A 24,525-nucleotide genomic window follows, 5' to 3' on the forward strand; every position below is an offset into this window, starting at 1 on the left:
TATTTCCTGGATAAAAATTTTCAGTATTCCTTGCTACGGTGCCAGGTTTTCTGCACACTTTATACAAATGTTCTTCTAAAAGAGAACATCATAATTTAGAAAATTAAAAAAAAGGGGAATAGCTTTCTCATGTTAACTGGTAAATGCCATTTTTATAAGCATCAACTTGCTGCCTCTTGAACATTCAGGGAAGTGCAAGCACTCACTTTGTGTTCAGCTGTGTCTTTTTACACAAAAGGTACATAGCAGGAGGAGAGAGTATAATCTGAAAATGTAAATAACAGCAATGCCAACAAAGACTCCTGGAGTTGCTCCCCTGGGTCTTCCATGTGACACACTTCTAATTTGCTAAATGATTATGGTTCTTACAGACATGAACAACTTCTTTCAACCTAAATATTTCCCTTATTTTTTATTTTTTTTAAAAAGATCTCCTGTCAGATAGATCTTATTTTCATCTTGCTGTGCCATAAAAAAGGGAGAAGTATCCTGAACATAAATGCTTTTCCTCTCCCAGTTGACATCTCCCTCCTCTTCTTGCTGGGCATGAAATTACAACCAGATAAGACAGTTAAAGCCCTTGTCAAACCTGTTTCAAATAACTAAGCCAGGAAACACAGCTGGCCTTTATTACACAGCTGTGGCATCACAGGAAAACTGAGAGAAATGGAAATTTCTTTCCAGTGCTTGCCAACTCTGTCTTTCTGCAGCTCAAGGTTTCTCATGGCCACATCTTCTGCACACAGACATCTGAAACTGAGGAGTTGGGGAACTCAGTCTGACAGCATCCACCTCGGCTCCAGGAAAAGCTGATGGCAGTACAGAAGTGTGCTTACCTCAGATTTTGGAATGAACTGGTAATGTCAGGTTTGGCCTGAAAGGAGCATTCTTTTCCTTTGAGTGTTTCTCAGAGTCTACATCTCACCGCATTCCATGCAACAGTGAAAAGCAGCAGCCTGAGCAGCACACACAGGCATTTTTGACAGTGTAAAGTTTTTATTTTGAAAAACACCTCTACTGTAACTTCCCAGAAAACAAAGCCCAACTCTTCTTACTGGAAATTATCTTTTTCAAAACTAGAAGTCTCCTGGACAGGAGTTAAAACAAATTCTAACTCTGAAAGAGATTAATATTGTTGATTTGTTTTTATGAATAATTCCTTAATGAGCATTTTGTCCCCTGTGAGTCTCTGCTAATCTTTAACTCTTTCCATGACTTTGCAAATGAATGAAATTACTGGTCTCAACTTTTGTCAAAATGTCACCAGCAAAACTGTGGCTGATGCAAACTGTCATGATCGGTCCTTTGGCAATCTTACTGCATTTATTACTAATGAGTTTTTGAGAACCACACAAACCCAGCACACTCCCCACATCTCAAAACCCTTCTTGCTCCCTTCCTGGCACCCCACTGTTGGTAGGCCTGCTCCAAAACACCTGAACATCTGGCTGTAGGATCTGCTCTCACATTTCCAAATCAAATCCAAATTCCATCCAAATTCAGGCCTGTTACAGAAGGCACAAGTTTGCTGCTCTTTGCTTCCTGGGATGCAGTTTCAGTCTCCCTGACTATTCCTTGGAGTAGAAACAAAGCAGAAGAGCTGCCAGAATCCTCATTCCAAGGAAAACCTTGTGTTTTAGCATTACTAGTGATTAGGTAGCATGTTTGTAGCAGCCCTTTGATCCAAGCTGGAAGCAGCTGAGTGTGTGTAAAGACATCAGTGTGAGGTGACACAAATAAAACACAACTCTTTTGAATGTCAGTCTGTCACCTGAACCATTAAGCTGTCACTCCATCTTTCTGTACCTATTTTGCATGATCAGTGCTTAAAACCTGGAAGTCCTTGTTATACAAGTGACAATTTCTTGCAGACCTTTAATCATAACCTTTTTACCCCTTTTCCTCAGTTTTTTGACCAAGTTTTTCTTCTTGTTTAGATTTACTGGAGAAGAATCTTGGACTATACAAGACATCCAAGTAATGCCTGTGGACATGGAAGAATTACTCCAAAAAGCTCTTATTCCAAATATGCATCTCAAACTGCACTTCCTGAAGAAATCTTCCAAAATCAGCAATATTACAGCATGCACACAGCATTAATCAATCAATCAAGTTCCCACACACTGTGACTTTCATAGTGCACTGACTAAAGGCTTAATATACTTAATAAATTCAGTATGTATGTATTTCATTAAAAATTGAGATGTATTTACATTAATAATTCCATTTTCATTAATACAGCTGTCCAGAGAGAACCATGGGTTTTACATGGGAGCCTGGGCTTTCCAAGCTCTATTCAAACCCTCCAGATGCTGCAGTATTCCCTCCTGAAAGAAAGGGGGGAAAAAAAGGGGACTAGACAAAAAAGAAATATTTAAATTATCCAGCAAGTAATGAAGAGACAATTACTAGCAGTGGGAACTGCTAGCTGAAATAGCAGAAAGCAGACCTGTGCATTTGCAGAAACACAAATCTGAAATAAAGTGTTAGAAAAGGACTGTTTGGGCAACTAATCAGTAGGATCAGCCCAGTCCACTGTGTTCATTTACACCCTCTACTCCCTTTATTAGGTAGTCTGAGAATAAGGTATGAGCTAAAAGTAACACAAAATGTAGGATTCTTCATGTTCCATTATAAACAAACCAAGTGTAGGCACAATATTTGCTTTGTAGATTATATAAAATGTTTATTAGGAAATAAAGTGCTCATTCTTGATCTACCATTGTAGAAGACTTGCATAATTAACAGCTTCCTAGTAAGACCAAACACTGTACATTACTATGCAAAAAACAGTACCTTGTAATAAGTGACAAATGATATTGTAATCTAAAACTGAAAAATGCATCAATAAAATGTTTGTAACATTTATCAAGTGGCAATGCACTTACTGCAAGGCCCACTGTCAACGTACATGGGTACCCCATGGAATCTTACTGCACTTCAAGATGAAGTTTGTTATCAAGTAACGACATATTACAGAAATACACCCCAACAAATATAGCTATTAAAGCAAACATTTTCATAATAAACATATAGTACAAATGAAAGGTGAGATGAGTGACTCAATTTACATTTTGGAAGACACATTTTGGACATGACTATAAATACAAGGCTCTGTATATTTGAATTGCTTTGGTATAGTATTTTCTATTTTCCTCGCACACCAGATGGCCATGTGTACAGCTGGTGTTTTTCTTTGGTCTGTTTGTTTACAGTCAGAAATGCAGTTCAACACTGAAAAGCTTTCCTCAGAAAGGCTTCTGAGGTGTAAAACCCTTCAATCAAGGCAAGTGAGAGTTTAATCTGAATGCCCTCATCCCACACAAATGCCCTACCCACTGTGCTATGCACTGTCTTCGCAAGTTCATGAGGACTCTTGTGAAAGGGTATGAACTTCTTCCCAATACAGGACCAAATAACCCACACAAGAACCACAACCTGTTCTCCTACATAATTCTGTTCCCGAGACACAGCTACTAAGAAATTCCAGTACTGAATTTCCTCCTCTTCCAGCTTACATTAATTAGGTTTCTGTGCATATGGTTTCTCATAAAATCAAAAATGGAAAGGCATGAATTCTATTTAGTTTTAGCAAGTTCCCTGGTTAGAAGAAAGGCATCCTGAGCCACTTGACATCCAGGCAATGCCATTGCAAGAATATATGGAACATGGAAGCTTTGCCTAAGCAGCACTCCCACAAGAATGAAGACATACCAACTTCTTGTTGAAACAGAAGGCACCAATATAACACATGCCACTTATACTTGTTAAACTCACCTTTTTTCCTCTACACACGCTACTAATAGCTGAGATGTGGTTGATTATGTAGCTTCCCATTATCTTTTTCACCAGCTCTCAGTCTTTAAACACCAGAACACTGCCATCTTCAGGAAAAAAGCACAACTGACAGTCTTCCTCCTAACCCAGCATTCCGCATATGGAGACATATTCCTAGGCAAAACTGCAAACACTGCCTCGGTGCTCTTTATAGGAAACCAACAGAATTTCAACGTTGCATGTCCTTTCAAAAATAAAGCTTTTTATGACACAAAGCAGAGGAAATTAAATACTAAAAATCAGTGATTATAATATAAACGCCTTCCCAAAGGAATCCTGTGTTGCACCTCAGCATAAAAGTCTATGTAGAAATGTAGCTAATAATTTCACATGCAGTTTAGTTAAATGTAAATACAGACCACATAGTTGAGATGTGATAAGAAAGTCACATGGCACAAGACCAGATCTTCCCAACTATCAGAAACTTCTCTGCCCCTTTCCCTGTCACACCCAAGGAAAACTCAATGGTTTTCAATTTTGTGTGCTTTTAAATAATGTATTTTCTGCAAAGTAGCTGTAGTTATCTAAGAACCTCTGGAATGTTTATCCCAGAAACACTTAAATCATTAAAAGATAGCATTAAAAATGGGCAACTTACCTGAAAATTATTATGTTAGTTGGATGTGAAGAGGCAGTTCTCAAATATTTCTTGCTAAATGCTACTTGTAACGCATTCAGTTTCTACCACAGAATGATGCAATTTACAGTTGTGCAAACTAAGTGCACTTTCTTCTGCTTAAAGAAATTTACCTCTCAAAACAGGAAAAAAAATATTTTAAATTAAGTAAAATACTAGTATACCAAGAATAACTCAGAAGACAAGTAGAAACTCATATTAAGAAAACTCATATTAAGAAAAAAGTGCTGTTTTATCTGTCAGCTGTTATAATGAATAGGACAAACTGATGCCATATTATTTGAAAATTTGCTTTTAAAAGCCTTTAAAAATTGTACTTTCCAAGAGGAAGCAGAAAACTAATAGCCTCTTAATATGTCAGCCACTGCACATTATTTTGTCTGAAGCTTGCTGCTCTCGTGCAAGTGTTTCAAATAATATTTTTATGGAATCAGATATCTGTCCTGGTAGATTTCGTCCCACTTGCCATCCATTCAGTTTCCAGCATTTTTGTTTCCAAGGGTGACACTCTCACTGCTGGCATTACACATGGCTTACATAGGCCTGAAAATCATTTATGGAGTGAATATTTACTTTTTCCCACCAGTGAAAGATGTCCTCAGGGGTCTGATCAGAATGATCCCCTCATGCTGGGGAATTTGCTGGCTGAATACTGACCTGAAACATGTGGAATCACCTACAAAGCTCAAGCTACACATGGATGTTGTTCCCCCCATTTCCTGCTCCTGCAGCAACACCATCTGACTGGGAAGAAGATGGCCGGGAGTTTCTGGAGCGAGGTTGGCCGTTCAGTCCCAGGGGTGTTCCCAGCTGATGGCTCATTTGGGAGGCCGTGTCGTCCGACTCCCAGCGCTCCAGCTCCTCTCGCACCAGCCGCTCCATTTGTTCCCTGTGGATTTCGCTGTTCTGGCCCTGTCTTTCATCCTAAACACATGAAAAGACACAAGCTAGAAGATGCAGCTTCCAAACTGAAGTCTAGGCAAAACCCTATACAACCACAAGAAATTCTTATACCACTAGAGTACTTCCATAGGCTAATGGGGAAACAGCTCCCACAGCAAACTGTTCTATTTCCAGGGATGAAATTAAATGCTGAGATTGCCACCTTAGAAAGCACAACTTGTATTCCACCTGGCAGATTTCAGCATCTACAGAAATAACACATTTCTCCCACTGGCCACTTCCAAAGGGCCCTCAAGGAAAGAGAGTGAAAGGGGAGGCAGCAGAAGTCAGGTAACCCTGGTACACACAGTCCCAGAAGCAACAAAGGAGAATAAGAGCAGACTGGGCTGGATCCCACAGACTCTAACAGACTAGTCCACAAAAATTACTGTATTAATCCCAACAGACACCAAGCGATGGAGGAGCTGCTTCAGCAACTACTGAAGACCACTGCTGTCCAGATCACAGGTTTAAATGGTGACACAGGGCTACTGTAAGACATGTTGTCATATCTGAATTTTGAATCATGCTCCCAAAATTTCGTGTTTTAAATTTCATGTTTTTCTAACACCTAACTGAAATCACTAACCTACCACCAAAGCAACCACCTCCTCTTTACTACCACTCCTTCAATCCTGCCAAGCCAGGCAGTAGGAGGAAATGCCAACAGAAAGGAAAACATTCAGGTTGTGACCAGACCACAGAGAGTGAGTTTCTTACCTCTGTCACTCCATCTAACAGCCTCCCCAACACATCTCTCCTTTTTAGCTTGGCCCTCTCCATGGCTTCCAGCTTCACGATAACGGCATCGATCTTGGAGACGATACTGCCAATGGAATGCTCCATGCGATCCACGCGCCTCATGAGTCTGAGGGCAACAAGTGGGAGCTTCAGTGACTCAGACATTGCCCAGTCAGCACCGTTCTAGCATGTCAACACACAGAGCAGACAAGGATGAGACATCACTGTTATCCAAGCATGCCTCTGACTTCCCACAAACCAGTCCCACTATCCAGGAGGGACAAGGTATCCCACAGCAAGAAAGTAAAACAGGGGCAAAGCACATGGGAGAAAAAAGTACATCTTGCACTCTGCTTTCACTGCTCTTAGGTCATCATCATGAAAATTTGTTGGTTCCAGTTATATAATTCTTTATTCAGCTAGTGTTGCTGTAATTAATTAATATGGAGACTGATCACTTCGGACAAAATACACACTCATGAGTAACTTAATCTTATTAGAAACAACCATTAAAGCTCTCACTGAACTTAAAACAAACTCAAGGGTTTACTACTTAAAAAACCAGAAAAGTCTTTTCTGGCATTATTGTAACATGACCCCTTTCTCTGACTTTTCAATGACAAGGTTTTAGCGACAGGGGTTTTGTTGCTGGTTTTTTTGTTTTTGTTTATTCTGATTTTCTATATTCTAACCAACTCCCATGAGGCTCTCTAAGGCACTTCAAGTTCAGATATTATTTGCAAGCTACTAAAAGGAGTGACTTATGCACAACAAAATCCTAACACTGCTTTTATGAATAATTTGATTAATATCAAGGAGAGAATACTATATAACCCAAAAGAAGAAAACCCACAATTAAATAAAAATAAGATAAAAAAAAGCCAAAACCTAACATGCAGATTTGTCCCCCTCAGAAGGATAAACTTACACTTGGAACTCTTCATAGGAAACCCCACTAGAGCTGCTCCCCCTCCTCCTGGAGCTGTGTCCGCTGTCTTCATCCTCATCCTCCTCAGAGTCGTCCAAGCTCCGAGGGAAGCTGCGGCTGCTCAGAGGACGTGGTAGAGAGCTCCTATCCAGGTCCAGATCCTCCTTCGTGAAAACACAAGCCAGAGAGAGAGAGAGAGAGATGTAAAAGACTCTCACCTGTACATGGGGGATGGTGGTGTCAAGGTCAAAGAGCTCCTGTCTTCTATCAGTTCCCTTTTTACAGTGCCTTTTTACAGTTCTGCTCAGACAGCAGGAATAACAGCAAAAGTGAAGGGAGACAAAAAGATTTTTCTGAGGCAGGAAAACACCACAGGGAGCAGACTAGCAGACAGTGCTGGTGGCATCCCATTCCTAATGCTGAGCTCACCCTCTCTTTCTCCAGGTCATCTCTCATCTGCTGATGTTCATGCTCAGTCAATTCCTGGTCCCCATCCTGATCATATTTGGTAAATATTGCTTCAATCTCTGCATCTGTGTGCCCCTTCCTGAAAAGGCAATAAAAGCAGTTCCTTCACTTTCCATTTTTCAGATGCTGAAAGAACTCTGTGTATTGGAAAACATTTCACTTCAAATAGACTTCCATCCTCAAGACAAAGCCATCCCAGTGTTGTCTATAGATTCACAACACTGATAAAAACCCCTCAGTCCTTATCCTTCATTAGTTAAAGCACCAATCTTCCCTGCACTGAACATTTCTCCTTCACAACTCCCTTCCATATTTCCTTGATTCGTACCCTTGCCTTGGACTCCCGACTGTCCACAAACTCCAGCAGTGGTCTGACAGGAACATTACCATTTCCTCAAAGGCATTAGGTCATTGCTTCCTCAGAGATTTCTGTGTTTTTCTCCCCAAAACACAGAAATTCAAGGAGGTAGGGCCCCAGAGCTCCAAAAGCCTTTCTCTGGTATGCAATGCCAACACCAGCCATAATGCAGAGAAAAACACTCTGGTGTGTGTCTTTAGCCACATTAGAGTGCTTCTGCTAGAGGAAAATCTCATCCAAAAGGTAACATCACAAGTCCCTGGGTATACTATTCAAGGTAAGAAGTAACAACTCCCTTACCCTTTGAGATCCTGCCGGAGTTCATCAAAATTGAGTTTTCCTCCACCTTGTCTCAGACTTTCTGAAATGTCATCAACAGTAGTTTTCTTCAATTTAAGTTTGATCATGGCTTTGTTGCAGCCCTAAAAGAGAAAGTAAAATTTTGTTGCTTCTCATGAAACGAGATTTCTAATAACTTTATTGATTACAGAAATCAGCTACTGTACAATCTCATTCAGTGTGTTCAGTGTGATCATTCAAGGCAAAGTCTCAGATGACTGAAATACACTGTGATGGGAAGTTTTCCCTCATTTAATTTACACTCAGCTCAGATTATTTTAACTGAGATGTGTACTCTCATCAGCTGCTGCCAGCTTTACTTTGTACAGTTCATATAGTATTTAATGAAATAAGTTCAGATGTGACGAATAAGATGTCAAACAAGCAAAGCATTACATTTACCTTCCTGATAAGGTCAGACAATTCCATTTCTGCCTTCTGTTGCGCCATATCTGATTTGACTTCAGAGTAGGTATCATTGATAATGGCCAAGAACATGTTCTGCTCATAAGAGAAAACAAAAATGTTGAAATTTCAAATTTCAACAGGACTGAGCCCTACTACTCCTATGACCTTGTTGTGCAGACCTTAACATGGATTTTGTTTCAAAAGGCCAGAAAAAATGGTGATCTGTTTAAAATTAACTAACATTCATAACTAAAACTAACATCCAGAACTTGATATTGAAATATGACGTGCTGCAGTATAACAAATTTTAATCCACATCACTGGTTATTAACATAAGTGAAGAAACTCTTTCCAGAGAGGGTTCACAGCTACACACAGCAGTGGCAGTAAACCCTGCAAAGCTAAACTTAAACAAGGAACAGCTGTGAATTAATCCAGGCAAAACAGCTGGCAACAAAAATGCCTGAGGAATCAAGTTAACCACTCATCCTGTAATAATCAGCACAAACCAAAGGTTCTTATCTAGTTACAGCTCTGCTGGCATTTCAAACTAAAGATAAAATCAAAAAGCTTAAAATCAGGTACTTGACATTTATGGCACCAACCCTGGAAAGAGCTCTTTCTTGTTCAGAGAAAGGAGAAAATACTGGTCTCACATACTCTGTGCCAAGCATGTAACTTAATCAAACCATGCTGTCATTACTGAAAGGCTCCTGCTAGACATGGGGTAAACACGACTCAATTACAAATTACATTTTCAAGAAGAGTTACTCAATTTACTGGCATGTTCAATGTCGAAAGGCAATGTTATCCTCTGTTTCCTCATGGACTTAAAAAACGTGCTTTGGAACAATCTTTCAGGGCCGTATCTTTATGCATTCATGCCCACCACCAGAAAAGTAAGAGGTAACTTGACAATTCACTGTTGTGCTATTTTCTGCTGCTATTTTGCCCAGCTTTAAGAGTTGGTGCTTTCTGCCCATCTTCCCGAACTTAATTTCCAGGTCTCAGACTGGTCTCAAGGGACTTGCATCAATGTTTCATTCAGGCAAAATGGTATTAAAAACCACACAAATTACAGTGAGTATTTTGGACAACCTACTCTGACGTCACCTTCCAGTGCTTTTCTGTTGCCCCTTAGAAAAAATAGATTTCTTTCCCTTGATGGACAGTGGACTGTTTCTCTGGAATACTTTAAGTGCTACAAAGCAAATAGGAAACCTGCTTTATGTGAAAACCTTTGGCATATAGCGACACATTTGTTATTTTCCCATTGAATCCTGGTCATCTCACCAAACACTTAAATTCCTCACAAAACACTTAAAATTCTCTGCATCCTTACTAGTGAACATCCAAGACGAAGTATTTTCCCACAAATAAAATCTGAATGCCCTTCCTCCTCATCTCAAATAGTCACAAAAAGCTGCACTAAGTATGAAGATCACTAAATAACACGAAAAATGATGATGACACAGGACTGCCGAAGAACCATGCTCTTGCAGCAGGCAAAGCTGTGCGTGGCATGCAAGAACAAGGCTGTTGTAAACCCAGCCAGCCACACGTTAGAGCACTTTATGAACCAAGAGACTGCATGGAACAGTACAGCTACTTTTCACCAAAAGAGACAGCCTTGTTGTATTTGCCAACCAGGCACTATTCAGATTTTAGAAATAAAATTAATAATAATAATAATAAATTAAAAATGTGGAGCACTACATGAGAATGACAAAAATATACTATGCAAATCAATTTTAAATGAGGAAAAACAGGAAAGAGTGTAGTGACCAGCCATGTAGCAGTCAGGCCCCTTCATGGGCCATACACTCATCATTATCAAAAAAAGCCCCAAAAGTAGCAGGAGGAATCAAAGGACAAGGTATGCGAAAACAGCCACTGACCCACCCCACATAAACAAAGTGTACATACCAAAAGAATGAAGAACATAAAGAACACAAATGTAGTGAAATAAACAGGTCCCAAAATTCGATTAGCTTCTTCAACCTCTGTGAAGTTGAAGTCTCCCAAAATGATGCGAAACTGAGTAAATCTTAAAAAAACAAAACACATCCAGGAGTTGAAAAAAATATTACTGGAGCTGTGCGAGGATTCTCAAACTATTTTATTCTAGCAGCATGACTGATAGGCTGCAGAGAGATCTGCACTGTTGTAACACTTTACCAGGGACTGCAAAAACAATTAATCAAGCACATCTATAGGCATAACCCAAGTCACAGTCAGGTGCCACACACAGAACAAAACCATGGGGGCTATTTCTCCTTTTTGGTCGGAACAGAAAGCAGAGCAAACTAACAATTACTACTGTGAAGCTCTTAGATCCACTCCCCTCTTCCTCATACACATACAACCCCAACCCTCTCCTTCTAAGCTAGAAGAAGCTTGGCAATTTTTGGCACCATCAGCATATTTGCAGTTCCTTCACTTCTCTGCAAGAAACTCCTTGCAACACTGCCCCAGTGTAAGGGAGCAGGGGAAATCAGTGACTGAACAACCTGTTAATTTCCTCAGTTACAATCCGGTTATGTTGCACCAAATCAACCAAGGAGAAATTGATTAGCAATCTTATATTAAGTCCTCTCTCTCTCCCCTGGATTCCAGATACTTATAAATTTTGTGGTTGGCTAAGATGGATTCTGAGTCAAGCAACTATGAACACTATTAGGAACACAACCTTATTATGCCTCCAATATTTCAATAAGCATTTAACCACTGAACATGGAGTCATTGCTTTGTCTAGGAATGTAACCAACCCAGATATGTAGAAATCATATCACAACAACCCAGCCCTGCCATTTTCAGCTTACTGCTACGACAGCAATAACACAGAGATTAAAATGTGTTTGCTACTAGGTTGTATCAACAGCAGTGTGCCTGCAGCTTATCTGCTTAGATGGACGTCACAGGATTTGCTTCTGATAAAGTAACCAATTCACCAACACACCAAAATCTTCTTTGCATTTTTTATACCTGTACTTACATGCAATCCTGGAAAGTGCTGAAGTCATCAATTTGAGTGCCGAAGACAAGATAGGCCAACTGAGCATATGCTAAGAAAATAATAAAAAACATAATGGCAAAGCCAATTACATCCTTGACACAGCGAGACATTGTCGTGGATAACTGACTCATCGTTCTGTTGAAGTTAACAAATTTGAAAAGCTGTTAAAAGAAAAGAAAAAAAGAAAAAAGCTGAGAAGAGAAGTAAGACAATTTCTTAATATAATTGCTCTCCACTCTTTTACATGAGATGTCTTACTAAACATGGCTGGAGGCAAAGCAGTACCAAGTTAGAACTACTGACTCACAATTGAGGAATAATAAAAACATTTCTTAACATGTCTGCTGACAAAACACAAGCACTGACTACGTCTTCTAGTTCTAAACAAGAGCTGACTACACCTGTGGCAAATTACAACTTAGCTTTTCATCTGCAAGAAGTTATCACTGTTCTGACTTTCTCACATGATTGAGAGAAACATGAGTAAACCTCAAATAATGTGTCTCATGAAACTCAGAATACTGCTTACATTCTAATGGTAGAATAAAGATGTGTGTTTTGAATTACCTTAATCCAGACAAAAAACACAGTGACTGCAGCAATGTTGTTAAACTGCACTTGCCAATATGCTAAGGGTTCGAAATTGGGGAATGAGTTCTGATCTTCCAGCAGCTTCTTCAGGAGCATATCGATAGCTGATGTCCTATAGATGCTAATTCCTATAGCTACCACAGACAGCTGAGGACAAAAGAAACACACAAATTTACAAAAAGTAATTAGGGTTTTAAATCAACTTGTTTGACACATTTATGTCAGATAAAGTTAAGATATGTGGAACTTCATGCATTTCACAGTAAAACCACTATAGTCCTGGACTACAGACAAATAGTCTGAGAGTAAGAAGATCTAGAAGTCATTTCCTTGACACTGGTTGTGAAGAACAAGATGACAGTGGCACCTAGCACGATTACAGATGCTGTCGCAGAGAAGCAAACGTAAGGAAGGGAATACGACAACTCAAACAGACAAAGGTGGAAAAGAGCACAGAGCAGAAAGACAGCAGCAGCCAAAAAGGTACTACAGTTTCCCCAGAGTACAGACCGAGCAGTATTGCCCAGAACAAGCAACAGCAGAGAAGCTGCACTTTTACAACAGAAATTTCTTGCTTTGACTTCTGCAAATGTGCTGTTCATTACTGTAAGGGAACACTTCACCACATATAGTCATAAGTACATAATCCTACTTTTAAACAATGCCCGGCCGGCAAGGCATAAACATAGAATTCTGACCTCTTGTGCAAACTGAATTTTATACTCACACTTGAATACTCTTCACTGACTGTAACAGCAAAGCATTTTCCCCTGCCCAACCATTAAGTGTAAAAAACAGCACACAGTTCATGTAAACATCCTCCTAAGCAGCCCTTTGTTTACAAAGCACTGTGATGCAAGTATGATTTCCCTGGATTACAAATACTGGCTTCAAGACTTGAAACCTTTGATTAATCCAAGCCTGAAGATACAAAACGAGTATGGGACTGGAACTGTTTCAGCATTTCTGGCTTTGTATACTTTTGGTAAGCACAGCTTGATCTGAGTCCAGAGAGAATTATATTATGCAGCTTTATGTCCAAAGTTCATATTTTCTAGTGCACTAAGATTACTGATGTCCAACACTGTCCACTTAACCTAGACAGCTGCTAGCACTCTACAATTCTGAGGCACTTCTTCAAACCTGGTATTAGCTGGCGAGTATTTAATACCAAGATAAATCTCCTTGTGGTTCTTTGCAAACATATTCAAATCCCAGTCCCATTCCTTGAAATACAAATCACTTTAAAGCAGATGATTTTCTTATTTGAAAACCAGTGCAATACTCTGTACCAGGTATGTAGAAGGGAGGGCAAGTTTGTCACCTCCAGTAAAAGTCTGTATAAACAAAAACTGAAAATGCATGATGGACAAATACTCTAACTTTGCACCAGGCTGAAAGCACTGAAGACAGAACAACCAACTTTGTGAAACATACCAACACTGCAACAGAGACTAAAATTGTATTATTCAGACTGAATAGCCTAATAGTCTGGAAGTATCCTTCCTAATGATGTTCCTGTACCTTAAAACCAAAACAGGAACACTGAGTAATTCATGTCTCCCACAAAGCGCACGTTAGAAAGCAATTTTAGCCTGATTAAAAAGGTTACTTACCACAATGATAAGGATATCAAGGCAATTCCAAACACTTCTGAAGTAGCGCAGTCTGTGAATGCGAATTTCTAAGACCTCTTCCACCATATAATACAGAACAAAAAGACAGAAGGACATTTCACAGGCTGCCAGGAAAAAATCAAAAGTGGAGATGTAATGAATCAGCCTCACAGGCTGAAAGTGCCAAGATGTAACCAGGCCTCCAGTGGCTGGAAACTCTACTAGCAACCTGCATTTAAAAAAAGGCAAAGAAAAAAAAGAATTTAATTTAACAAGAACTGATGAAAAGCAGTACTAAAAGACACTTGGGTTTATTTGTATAATTATCTAAATAATAGAAACAAACCCACATATGATTCCGATTCTTCACACCACATTAAAGTTGTAAACATGACCACACTCAATTTTGACTAAAACTCAAAGCCCTTCAAGAACAGTGAGGAAACAGAGACAGAAAGATTTGTTTTCATCTCTGCCTGTTTCATGCTGTCTAAACCAAAGGTTGATGCTGTATACCCATGTATTTACTTGAACATGCCAACTCTCTAGAAAGGTCTCCGGCAAACTGCACCCAAGGCATTGTGGCAACAGGAAAGCCAGGACAGACTCCATGAGGAGTCTCACTTCTTTGACAGGGAGGCATGGCACTTCAGTTGTCTGTCCCTTTTACACAAAACATACACTCACTTATGTGGGATTGACATTCTCTGAACCTGAGAGAAGCAGAGGAAAGAATGATCAAAGCAATTCTTATCTCATTTGCTGCTCCTGTGTTGTGCCAAAGTAGAATGTAATATGGAGATTGTTAACCCAAAGTTTTGGTGTTTCGTTTCCTTGGCCTATCAGGGCCAAGTGCATGTGCAGACCATCAGCAGACAGTCACAAGATCCTGTGCAGTTGAGTGCTTGTGCAAATTCAGTTTAGATGTAACGTAATATAGTGTAATATAATATAGAACAATATAGTATAATAAAGTAATTAATTAGCCTTCTGATATACATGGAGTCCTCCTCGTCATTTCTCCCAGACGTCGGGCAAAAATATCACCGATACACCTATGTGCCCAAAACAAAACCATCACAAGAAAACCCCAAGTCTACAACTGTCGTGGTTCTGTTCATACCTGATCACACAGAACAGGTTGATGTTTGCGTTGTACACAGAGAAATCAATGAAGGCTGCTCTGGTCCCTCTGTCCAGCCACAGGTTCTTCTTCAGGCTTGCAATCTGCAGAGCTGTCACTTCTCTGGTCCTTGAGAGGTCTTGGTAATAACCAGCCCCACTGTATGTAGCAATCAAGCCCCAGTGGCTGCTGCCATTCAAATCCTTCTCGTTGGTGTATGTCCAGCTAGTTTAGAAGTGAAAGAGAGCACATTGGTCTTTCCACCTTCAACTTACAATTAATAAAACGGACACCAATAAAACCTGACCAAAAAACATGCATTAGCTACTAAATATGCTTTAATTCAGGGTGTCCTTGCTACAAAGTTTTGATGTAACCTCTAAGAAAGAAATTACAAAGTTCCTTTGACTAACACCCTAAAATTAAGATAGAAAAATGGGTCACAAGTATATAAAAAATCAGTACGTATCTACAGGAATGCTACGTACGCAGTTCCATTCCGGAGTCCAAAAGGAGCAGTATCCTCATTAGCTACAGAATAGACATCATAGCAGTCTTTGATTTCCTCCTTTAAATCTTCGGGTATGGAGCAAGAACCATTTCTGACTTTCAGCTGCCGAATGCGAGGCACTCCTAGGAGCAGGTTCTCATAATAAATGAAGCTTTTGTTTTCTGCCATGGTTTTGTTGTTGTACCACATCTCCCAGTAAAGACCATCCAGCAAAGGGCCTTCTGTGAACTGGGGAAGATGACAGAACTTCAGTTTGCATGTTGCCAGTACTGTTTTTGTAAATCTTCATTCCACAGAAGTGTTAGAATTGCAGTTAATAATTTCTCTGACATAAGCATAAGACTTTACTATTACCTGCCCTCCAAACACATCCCACAAACTTGCTCTACCCTGCCCCACCAACATTACTTGACTCTAAATTTTCACATATTAAAGGCCTGCTTTGTTCCATAGCTTTGACATTGCGCACATAAATTTTCATGCACAAGCCTGACCATGTTGGGAAATAAGATTCTGAAGGTTAAATTTACAGTTCATGACAGTACCAGTGAACCACAGGAACAGAGATATAAAAACTTGGGTTTAGATTACCTTCCAGAAGTCATCCATTGTGGACAAAGTTTTGAAATCAGTTTTCTCCATTTTTGACACGGGTGTTTCCAGGAAGAGCTGTGACATAACCCTCGCATAATAGTACATACTGGAACTCACTGTCCCATAAGTCACTGCAGAAGGTTTGGTAAGGAGCAAGAGATAAAGGAATGAAAGAAAGAGGAAAAAAATATCAAATCAAAACAAAACAAAACCCAAACAAAAAAAAAAAAAGAAAAAAAACCCAACCCCCCAAAACCCACAAAAAACCAAAAACCAAACCTTTATTTGTTTTGAATACATCAGGTTGTATTTGTACAGATTTTGTAATGGAACTATTAAGCTCCAAAACAAAATCCACACCAAGCAGCATTCATCTGTCAACTGTGATTAAAATACAAAAAGCAGTGCTGGTAGACTGATCAATCAATTTATAATACTCTCTTCTCCTTTCCACACCTCATTCTATTATTAATGCTTCTACCAAAGTAATCCTCAAGGAAAACAAAGACACAATTCAGCAGCCTGAAGAGAGGCAGGCAATGCCTTTTTAGGGGGCTTGTGCTATCCGAGGCATGCATGGAGAACTGCCACAGATGGCACAAAGACCTCAGGACAACTATGCTCTGAGCAGAAAATGACAGTCAACCAGGATACTGCAGAGCACTGGGAATGACATGGATTAGGTAATAAACGTCCAGTACAGATGTGCAGTGCCTTTAAGAGAAACTCCCAACAGAAAATAAATGACTGTAGTACTCCTTTTCCTCACACAGGGCCAAAGGTATGGCTGAGGGCCACAGAGCGTAAGTTATAAAATTATGTACAAAACTAAGATGGGTTGAGTAAATAGTCTCTGGTATGGGTATTTATGGGGAATGGGTATTTATGGGGACTGAAACAGAGAGTACAATGGAACTGATAAAGGAGCCTGGTACCCTAGGCTTGATCAAGCAGAAACCTCGGGAGAGACAAATACAGATGAAGTCTCCCTGGGGAAGAAGGGAGCAAGAGACATGTTGTGAAACATTTGTAATAAGATAATGTGTAACCAATGGAAAATTGTAACCAAAAATAGAACCTTATATAAGTGCCATACCAGTAAAACCATATATAAACACCTTATATTCTCAATAAAATTGGCTTCTGATCCAAGCTCAGATGCCCCGTCTCTCCATTGCTGACAGGTATTGTTACCTCCTGTACATACTTGAACCACTCTATGGCTAAAACTCAGAGGAATCTGAAAGATTAGGTCTACACTGAACAATCACTGTCTTGGTAATCGTATAAAATTTATGAATTTTTTGTTTCCCTTAACAACCAGAGACCAAGAACTATTTTTAACAGAGTTCTGCTGTGCACATGGAATGTATCACATGACCGTGCAATACCTGGATTCTCTCTAAACATTACTCTTCAAACAACAAGAGAACAAGAAATGCTCACAGCATTTAGCCTGCACTGGGAAGCACTCTCCTAGGGCATATCAAGCCACAGACCAGACTGACCTCCAGTTATTGCTTATGTGAAAATAAAAAGGATACTTAAAAAACACTAATAAGTTAGCAATATCTCCAGATATTTAACACACTACATTTTTCCTTTATTCTGTTAGCAAAAATCTTTTTCTGTAGCAAAACAAACAGTTAACAGCCTGTTAGGAGTCAAACTTCTGCTGAAACAATTTCACTCTAAGGCAGACCCCTCACTGCAACACTTCTCCTGATGCTACAGTGTGCCAGCCACAAGCACCCTTGCAGTGCTTTGTTCATCAACCTGCTCTAAGCATTCTTAAACTACTCAGGAAGGAAAAAACCATGGTATTTAATATATAAACATGCCTGCAGTACAACATCAAAATAGTTGGGTCAATAGTATAAAATTTGGGCTTTTTAGTAATTCTGTTATGTTCAAGCAGAGCAGACTTGCTCTCACAGAGACAGTCTACCAGCGTAGTTTTGCCTTTGCTTTTCCACTCTGAGATTCCCTCTCACAAAAATTTAAAACATCACTTTGTTGTGTTATAACTGATCATAAATGGCAACTTAAGAGTCACCATTCGGCCATTTAGGGCAGAACTGCTCACACTAAAAACTGGAGACTTGAAACATACTGGCTTTCTAAAGATACACTAACTTAATGTACACATTTTGCTGGTTTTCTCCCTAGCAAACAAATAAAACAGGTATTTTGCAACTCCACAAGAAGTTCTTTCTTGCATTGTAAATTTAATGTTACTATGTTCTGTGTTCTTTAGTGTTATTATACTTCATATGGTATCAAGACAACAAATGGCACAAACCACAGAAGTCTCCAGCAGGGATCTGTACATAACCTCTCTGATGAACTTCAAATGTAGTGATTAAATTATTTGTCCTGAATGACTAACTCCTCCTCTTAATTTACCATTTCTGCTCAGTGATTTCAAAAAGTGTAGCAGAAGTATTATACTGCAATGTGGTACTACAATAAAAAAATGCTCTCTAAAAACAAAGAACAAGTCTATTATCATCCTGCCTGAAGATTTAAACTTATTAAGGCGCAGAAGGCTGTAGTATTTTCAGTCTCAAGCAACAGCCCATGTGCAGAAAAAAGTGAAATATTTGATGTCAAGTATTTGCCTACCTGTCTATTAATTCTCCCACATCAAATAACCTTCTTTCTGGAATCACAACAAGCAGGTAGTACAGAACTGGATGCACTGGTGCTGAATAGTACTTACAGACACACAGGACTACAAGGAAAACCATGTACGTGATCAGCTCCCGTAAAATACTTTTTAAGTACTGCTCTCTACTGGTGTTGCTCTCTTCCATGAGTCTTGTCCCCCACAGACCTTAAAAGGAAAAAGATATATATAATGATGAGCACAGATGTCTGGTACAGCTACACAAGTGACATAGTAAATGGTGTTGAAAGCTTAACCTTTGTCATTGCTGCAGGTTCTTCTATGGATTTTAAGTTTAAGCAAAAGGAACTTTGTTTGCAGATAGAATGGGGCCTGAGGCAGTATCAACTACCAATGAGACACCATAATAATTTAGGAACAGTACAGCAGAGCTCTAACAGAATCTGTGGAAGATTTGCAGAAATACTATAGCTTAGAACCACATGGTATAAAAACAGATACAAGGATACAGAGACAAGCACAGACAGCCATCCTTCAAGAAATGAAAACGCAGGGCTTTGGTATGTTTTCTTTTAAACATGCAAATCATTGTTCAATGAATGAAAATGCACATTCATTACTGAGCCTTTAGAAGCAGTCTTAATTTTCCACATGAAAGGAGGATACTTGAGTCAAACTTATTTTTAAAACACCATATCATAATCTTTCCCTCTCACATAGGCAAGAGACACAGCAGGGATGTTGGTGAGCATTTCTGCATGGTTTCTTTCCCTGCACAACAAAGAGTTACCAATTAAACATTAGTAGCAGCCTAAATTAGCAACTGCTATGCAGTCTAGCTGTCAGCTTGAGCAACTGCATCAGCTGAACTGTTTCTGCCTGGTCCTCATTTCATATAATGCTTGACATTCCCAAAAAGACAGGGAGAGAAGTCATTGAACTTTGGTGATCTCTTCCAAGTGGGAAGAAAAGCAAAAGGATCTTTTAAATGGAGTCTTTTAAAAGGAACAACCACCTTGAAACAAAATGCAGTCAGCAATCACCATCCTTATTTGCTATGCCTAGTACAGAATAGAAAAAAAGATGGGAACAACTACTGTTGCTCAGACTGTTCCCTTCATGGAGCTTCTCTTCATTTAAACCTAAAGCAAGGCAATTTGACCTCAGTTTCTGATCAGTGAAAAAGCATTTAAAACTAAAAATTCACTCCTACAGAACTGCAGTAAACTTCCATCCTTTTCAGGTGTTTTAAACAGCCAACCTTTCAAAACATCCTTTACATTCTCAGTAGATGGAAATCTACTGAGTAGTAGATTTCCTCAAAGTAACCTCAAACTCCCTAGGAAAAATCCTGGATCCATCAAACATACCACAGTAATTTGAAATGGAACAGTAAAAAGGGATAGCCAAAACGCATTATAAACCTGACAATGAAGCATGAGTTCAGTCAATCTGCAACCACTGCTGTAAGGCTAAGACAATGGGCTAAGCTGCCTACTGCAGACCTTTGTTTGCTAACAGAGATGGGAATAAGGAAGCTCTTACCTCTACCTGCATAAATGAGAAAAAAAAAATGTCTTAGATGTTTCTTGAAGCCTTCCAGCTACCACATTTTTAAGCTATGACATAAACCTGGAAACTTCTCTTTCATGGGCACAGCAAGCACTAACAGTTTCAGCATTAATCTCTGTTCACATGGCTTAATTGGTAACTTAGGGCCTTCCCTAGTGTCAGCCCCCAAACAAGAGAGCTTTTTCAAAGCTGTTCTTTAAGGCCAAGTTTGAAAATGTGCAGATAAAGACTGCAACTTTACTACACTGAAAGCCAAATCCTCCCCATTAGGTCATTCTTGAAGACAAAAACACAAATCCAAGAACATTTAGTGAGTCACTAATAATAATAACTCAATAAATTCAGCCCCTAGCACAGCACTACGTTGCACTAGCAACCTTCATAATAAAGGCAGGAAGACACCATGGAAGAGAGGAAGAAAAGGCTGGAAAAGCCAGTGAGCTAAGCTGGCGAGAAAGCCAAGTCCCGGCTGTCAGCAATTACTCACCAATAAGATATGTGGTGAGCAGAAGCAGAAAGTTTCCAAACTCAAACTCTGTCATATTAGACTATCGTTAGGAGTCAAGTCAGCAAAGAACAGAAAGTTACAGCAAAGAAATAAATCCAGCTCAACAGCACGAGGGATCACATGATTTTTGTGCTAAATGAACAATGAATTTTAACACCAGCTAGCTTGGAGCTTTCATTAGCTGTTACATTTTTGCAATATAAATATGTTATTCCCCTTTCCCCCTTATTAAAATATTGATCTGGATGCATCAAACACAGTAGAGGTAAGCAGTGCTGGATTTGACATCTGCTGCAAGCAACAAAACTGTTTTGTTTTCTTATATACATTTGCTATTCATCAACTCTTTGACAGAATCTGTGTATTTTTATCAAATAAATCTGCAACTAACAGTTGCCCATACTCATTCTGTATATAGCAGTCTTCATGAAAGTATCAATTAGAGAGTGACTGAGAAGGGTATTTTGTGCCTTTATATAACAATAACTAAAAAAACCTTTCAATAAATGCCCCATAGACATCAGTGATGTCACACATGAGGACATGGCAGCACTGGGTGACCAAGTACAGCTCTACAAGACCGGATTACCTTTCCAGGCTGGCTCTGGAAACACACCTTGTTTTTACCCATCAAAACTTCTGGTAACTTCCTCCTTAACAGAGTAGAATTATCAGTCCCTCTTCTCCTCTCAGTATCTGGGATATTTGCTGAAGAGATCTGTAAAACTAGAGGAACTAAAGGCACTTCACAAACATTCATGTTAGAATCTGAACAGAATCCACATAAAGAAGAACCTCAACTACTGATAGTTGGTTCTATTCACTTAGTAACTCCTGTTACAGCAATTACCAAAATCCCAAAACTTTAAATCCCCTCTGCATTTTTCTTTCCTAACTCACAGCAAGTGCAATCTGTCATTGAACATCCTTCAATACTAAGTGGCACCTTTTTTGCCACGGTGACACTATCACTTGTGATATCCAAAGGATTGTTCCCTCTTATTGAATTCTGTCAAGTGAGATGGAATTCCATTAAATAAATCTATGCCAACTTTCCTGCAGTCCTTGAAATAAAACTGAATGCACCATTTCCAGTCTTCAGAGATACTCATGGATATCCATAGAATGTCTGAAGAACCGTGGAATATTCTTTCCAATAGTAAACCTGCAGTTATCCTTCAAGTGCCCTGTAATAATGTCAGGCTTGCAATCAGCCCCTTTAAACTGTGCAGCACAGGGATCACATTCTTCACATAAGGTGTCACCTATTCCACAGAAGTACAGCACCCTGCAGCACCTCCGCAGCACCGAAGTCTCACCCAGATATGTACTGTGCCCAGGAATCTATGGCAACATTCTCATCAAAAAGCCAGAAAAGGATCTGTCAACTACAGTAACTTAAGCTACACTTGCCTATAGAAGGAGGTCAGAAATCAAACAGAAACTGTTTCCAGTACTACTGCAAAAATCACTACAGAGATGGAACAGGAGCGACACCTGCCAGGTCATCACCAGGTCACTCACATTCGCCTCATGTACAAACATTGCTATTTTTCACCACAGTTAAAAACACGCACAGGAGGTTCCTTCTTGGCAACAACTAAGATGAAGGGAGCATCTGAAGTATAAAAACTTGGTAAAACTTTTTATAAAATGACTTAACTTTCTCCATATGAAGCAGCTCTTTTCCTAGGCAATTACATATCTCAGCAATGGACTAAAACAAACACACCATTGGAGACCCCAAACAGCACAGTGCCAATTCATGCACAACACAATTATTACTGGTTGTTTTTCCTGGTTATACTGGTTTCTTGTTATGAAGTGACTTGGGTTACTGAACATGGTCCCAGTAAAATCTGCTAAAAAGAAAACATGCTCTATATTCCATAATCTCTGCAAGTCTGACTTGCATACCACTAAGATATTGCAATGTTCAAGAGGGATTTCTTTTGGTGCAATACAGCCAAAGCTAGAGAAATCATCACAGCAAAAAATCTTTGAATGCACATGAAAATCAGAGAATGTAGAAGTCATTGCTTCAAGTCAAGCTTATTTCCATAGTTCCACTGATGTTGTGGCAGCCAGTAACAACAGTACTATCTACTATCTTCACAAAATCCACATTTCAGAAGAAGAATTTTTATTTTCTAAAATGGTTTGCTTTTTCTGCAGCTTTATAACTATAAAGATTTCACCTGACACTTAAACCAATGCTCTGTTTAAAGTCCTTGTAGTTTGAAGCTGACATTTTAAGCTTCCTTGAAAAGAAAGGAGGGTTTTCAATGTGCTCCCACAACCTTAAATCCAAAGGACTCCCCACTCAGCATTCTCTCTGCTTCTGTCAAATCAACCCTGTACAAGGCCAGATCAGCAGGAAGTTACTGCAATAAGCTTTGAACGACACCTCAAATATTCACTTGATATGTGCTCAGTTTTGCTTCCAATTCTGTCCCTGGTCACCAGCTGTGTGACAGCAGGCAGCACTTGACTGTAAAGGGCAGCACCAAGGCACTGCACAATACTGCAGAAAAGGAAAAGTGATTCAAACACCCTCCCAGCAGCCCACTCAAGTAATCCATGCCGTCCTAAGCACTTCTTCTAGAGAATGGGGTATTGCTGAAAAAAGAAGCACAAGCATTCTGCTCCAGCCTTCCAAAGACCTGGTGCTGGGGCAGAAAGCCAAGGTTGGAAAAGACCTCTGGAGATCATCACGTCCAACCTATAACCCAACATCACCATCAATTTGACCATGGTATCGAGTACCTCATCTAGTATTTCTTTAAACACCTCCAGAGATAGTGACTCCACCACCTCCCTGGACAGTCCATTCCAATGCCATCTTTTCTGTGAAGAAACTCATCCTAATGTCCAACCTAAACTTGCCCTATGCAGGAGTGTCTTACACGGAAAGCAGCCAGAAGTAAGACCTGGGAGGCAGAGAGGTGGGGAAAGGAAGGAGCGAGATGGGGCTGCATCTGCGTGTGCTGGGGGACATAACCGGGACGCGGATCGGAAGACACGATAAGCACGAAGAGATGCAGACATAGAGACACAGGATGGAAAAGGACACGGAGGCAGAGGAAAAGGAGGACTACAGGCAACTACAGAGGAGAGACTACAACCAACTCTACAGCGCCCAGGAAGCGACACCCGCGCCTGAGGAGCCGGGTCAGGTAGCGGGGTGCGTGGCCGGGGCCCTCTCACCTCGCAGTCTCCGCGCCAGGCGCTTGGCCCAGGCCGCTCTGCGGAGCGCGGCTCCGTCGGGCGGCCCCGGGAGGCGGCCCGGCCCCTCGGCTCCGCCGCGCCCCGCGGGGCCCCGCCGCGCCCGCCGCCCGCCGCCCGCCGGGCCCCCCGCGCCGCTGCCCAGCGACGACGCGGCTCGGCTGCCCCACTCCACGTCCATCTCCAGCACCGGCCCCGCCGCCGCCGCCGCCGCGTCCTCCTCAGGCTCGAAGCCCGGGTTGTCCCGGCTCCAGGCCTGCCGCGAGCAGGCGGAGAGCGGCGGCGACGGCGGGCAGGAGCCGGCCCGCGCCGCCTGACCCAGCCGCTCCAGCTCCAGCTGCTCCCGCTCGCGCCGGCAGCCGCCGCCGCCCGCCATCGGCCCCACCGCTGCCTCCCCTTCCCCGCCCTCTGGCGGAAAGCCCGAGGTACAGAGGGAGATGTAGTCCCCCTGGCTGCCGGGGGGAGCGGCAGCTGGGACCTCC

General features: G+C 40.7%; 1 protein-coding gene across 2 annotated transcripts; it reads right to left on the reverse strand.

Moving 5' to 3' along the window:
• Positions 1–822: 822 nt before the first annotated feature.
• Positions 823–24,525, reverse strand: PKD2 (polycystin 2, transient receptor potential cation channel). 2 transcript variants are annotated; one of them, XM_038135587.1, is made up of 15 exons: positions 24,026–24,525; positions 18,832–18,945; positions 16,107–16,240; positions 15,493–15,743; positions 15,005–15,229; positions 13,882–14,110; positions 12,242–12,412; positions 11,654–11,835; positions 10,585–10,705; positions 8,653–8,751; positions 8,212–8,333; positions 7,515–7,632; positions 7,086–7,246; positions 6,137–6,284; positions 823–5,398 (listed from the first exon to the last, which is right to left on the reverse strand). In XM_038135587.1, the coding sequence occupies exons 1-15, from the start codon at positions 24,417–24,419 to the stop codon at positions 5,165–5,167; spliced, it is 2,703 nt and encodes a 900-aa protein (XP_037991515.1). In that variant the 5' UTR covers positions 24,420–24,525; the 3' UTR covers positions 823–5,164. The 2 variants fall into 2 exon arrangements, with proteins under 2 accessions (XP_037991515.1, XP_037991514.1); XM_038135586.1 differs by having other exon boundaries at positions 7,086–7,249; positions 24,026–24,524.

The sequence above is a fragment of the Motacilla alba genome, chromosome 4 (assembly GCF_015832195.1).
Source record: "Motacilla alba alba isolate MOTALB_02 chromosome 4, Motacilla_alba_V1.0_pri, whole genome shotgun sequence".
NCBI classification, from domain to species: domain Eukaryota; kingdom Metazoa; phylum Chordata; class Aves; order Passeriformes; family Motacillidae; genus Motacilla; species Motacilla alba.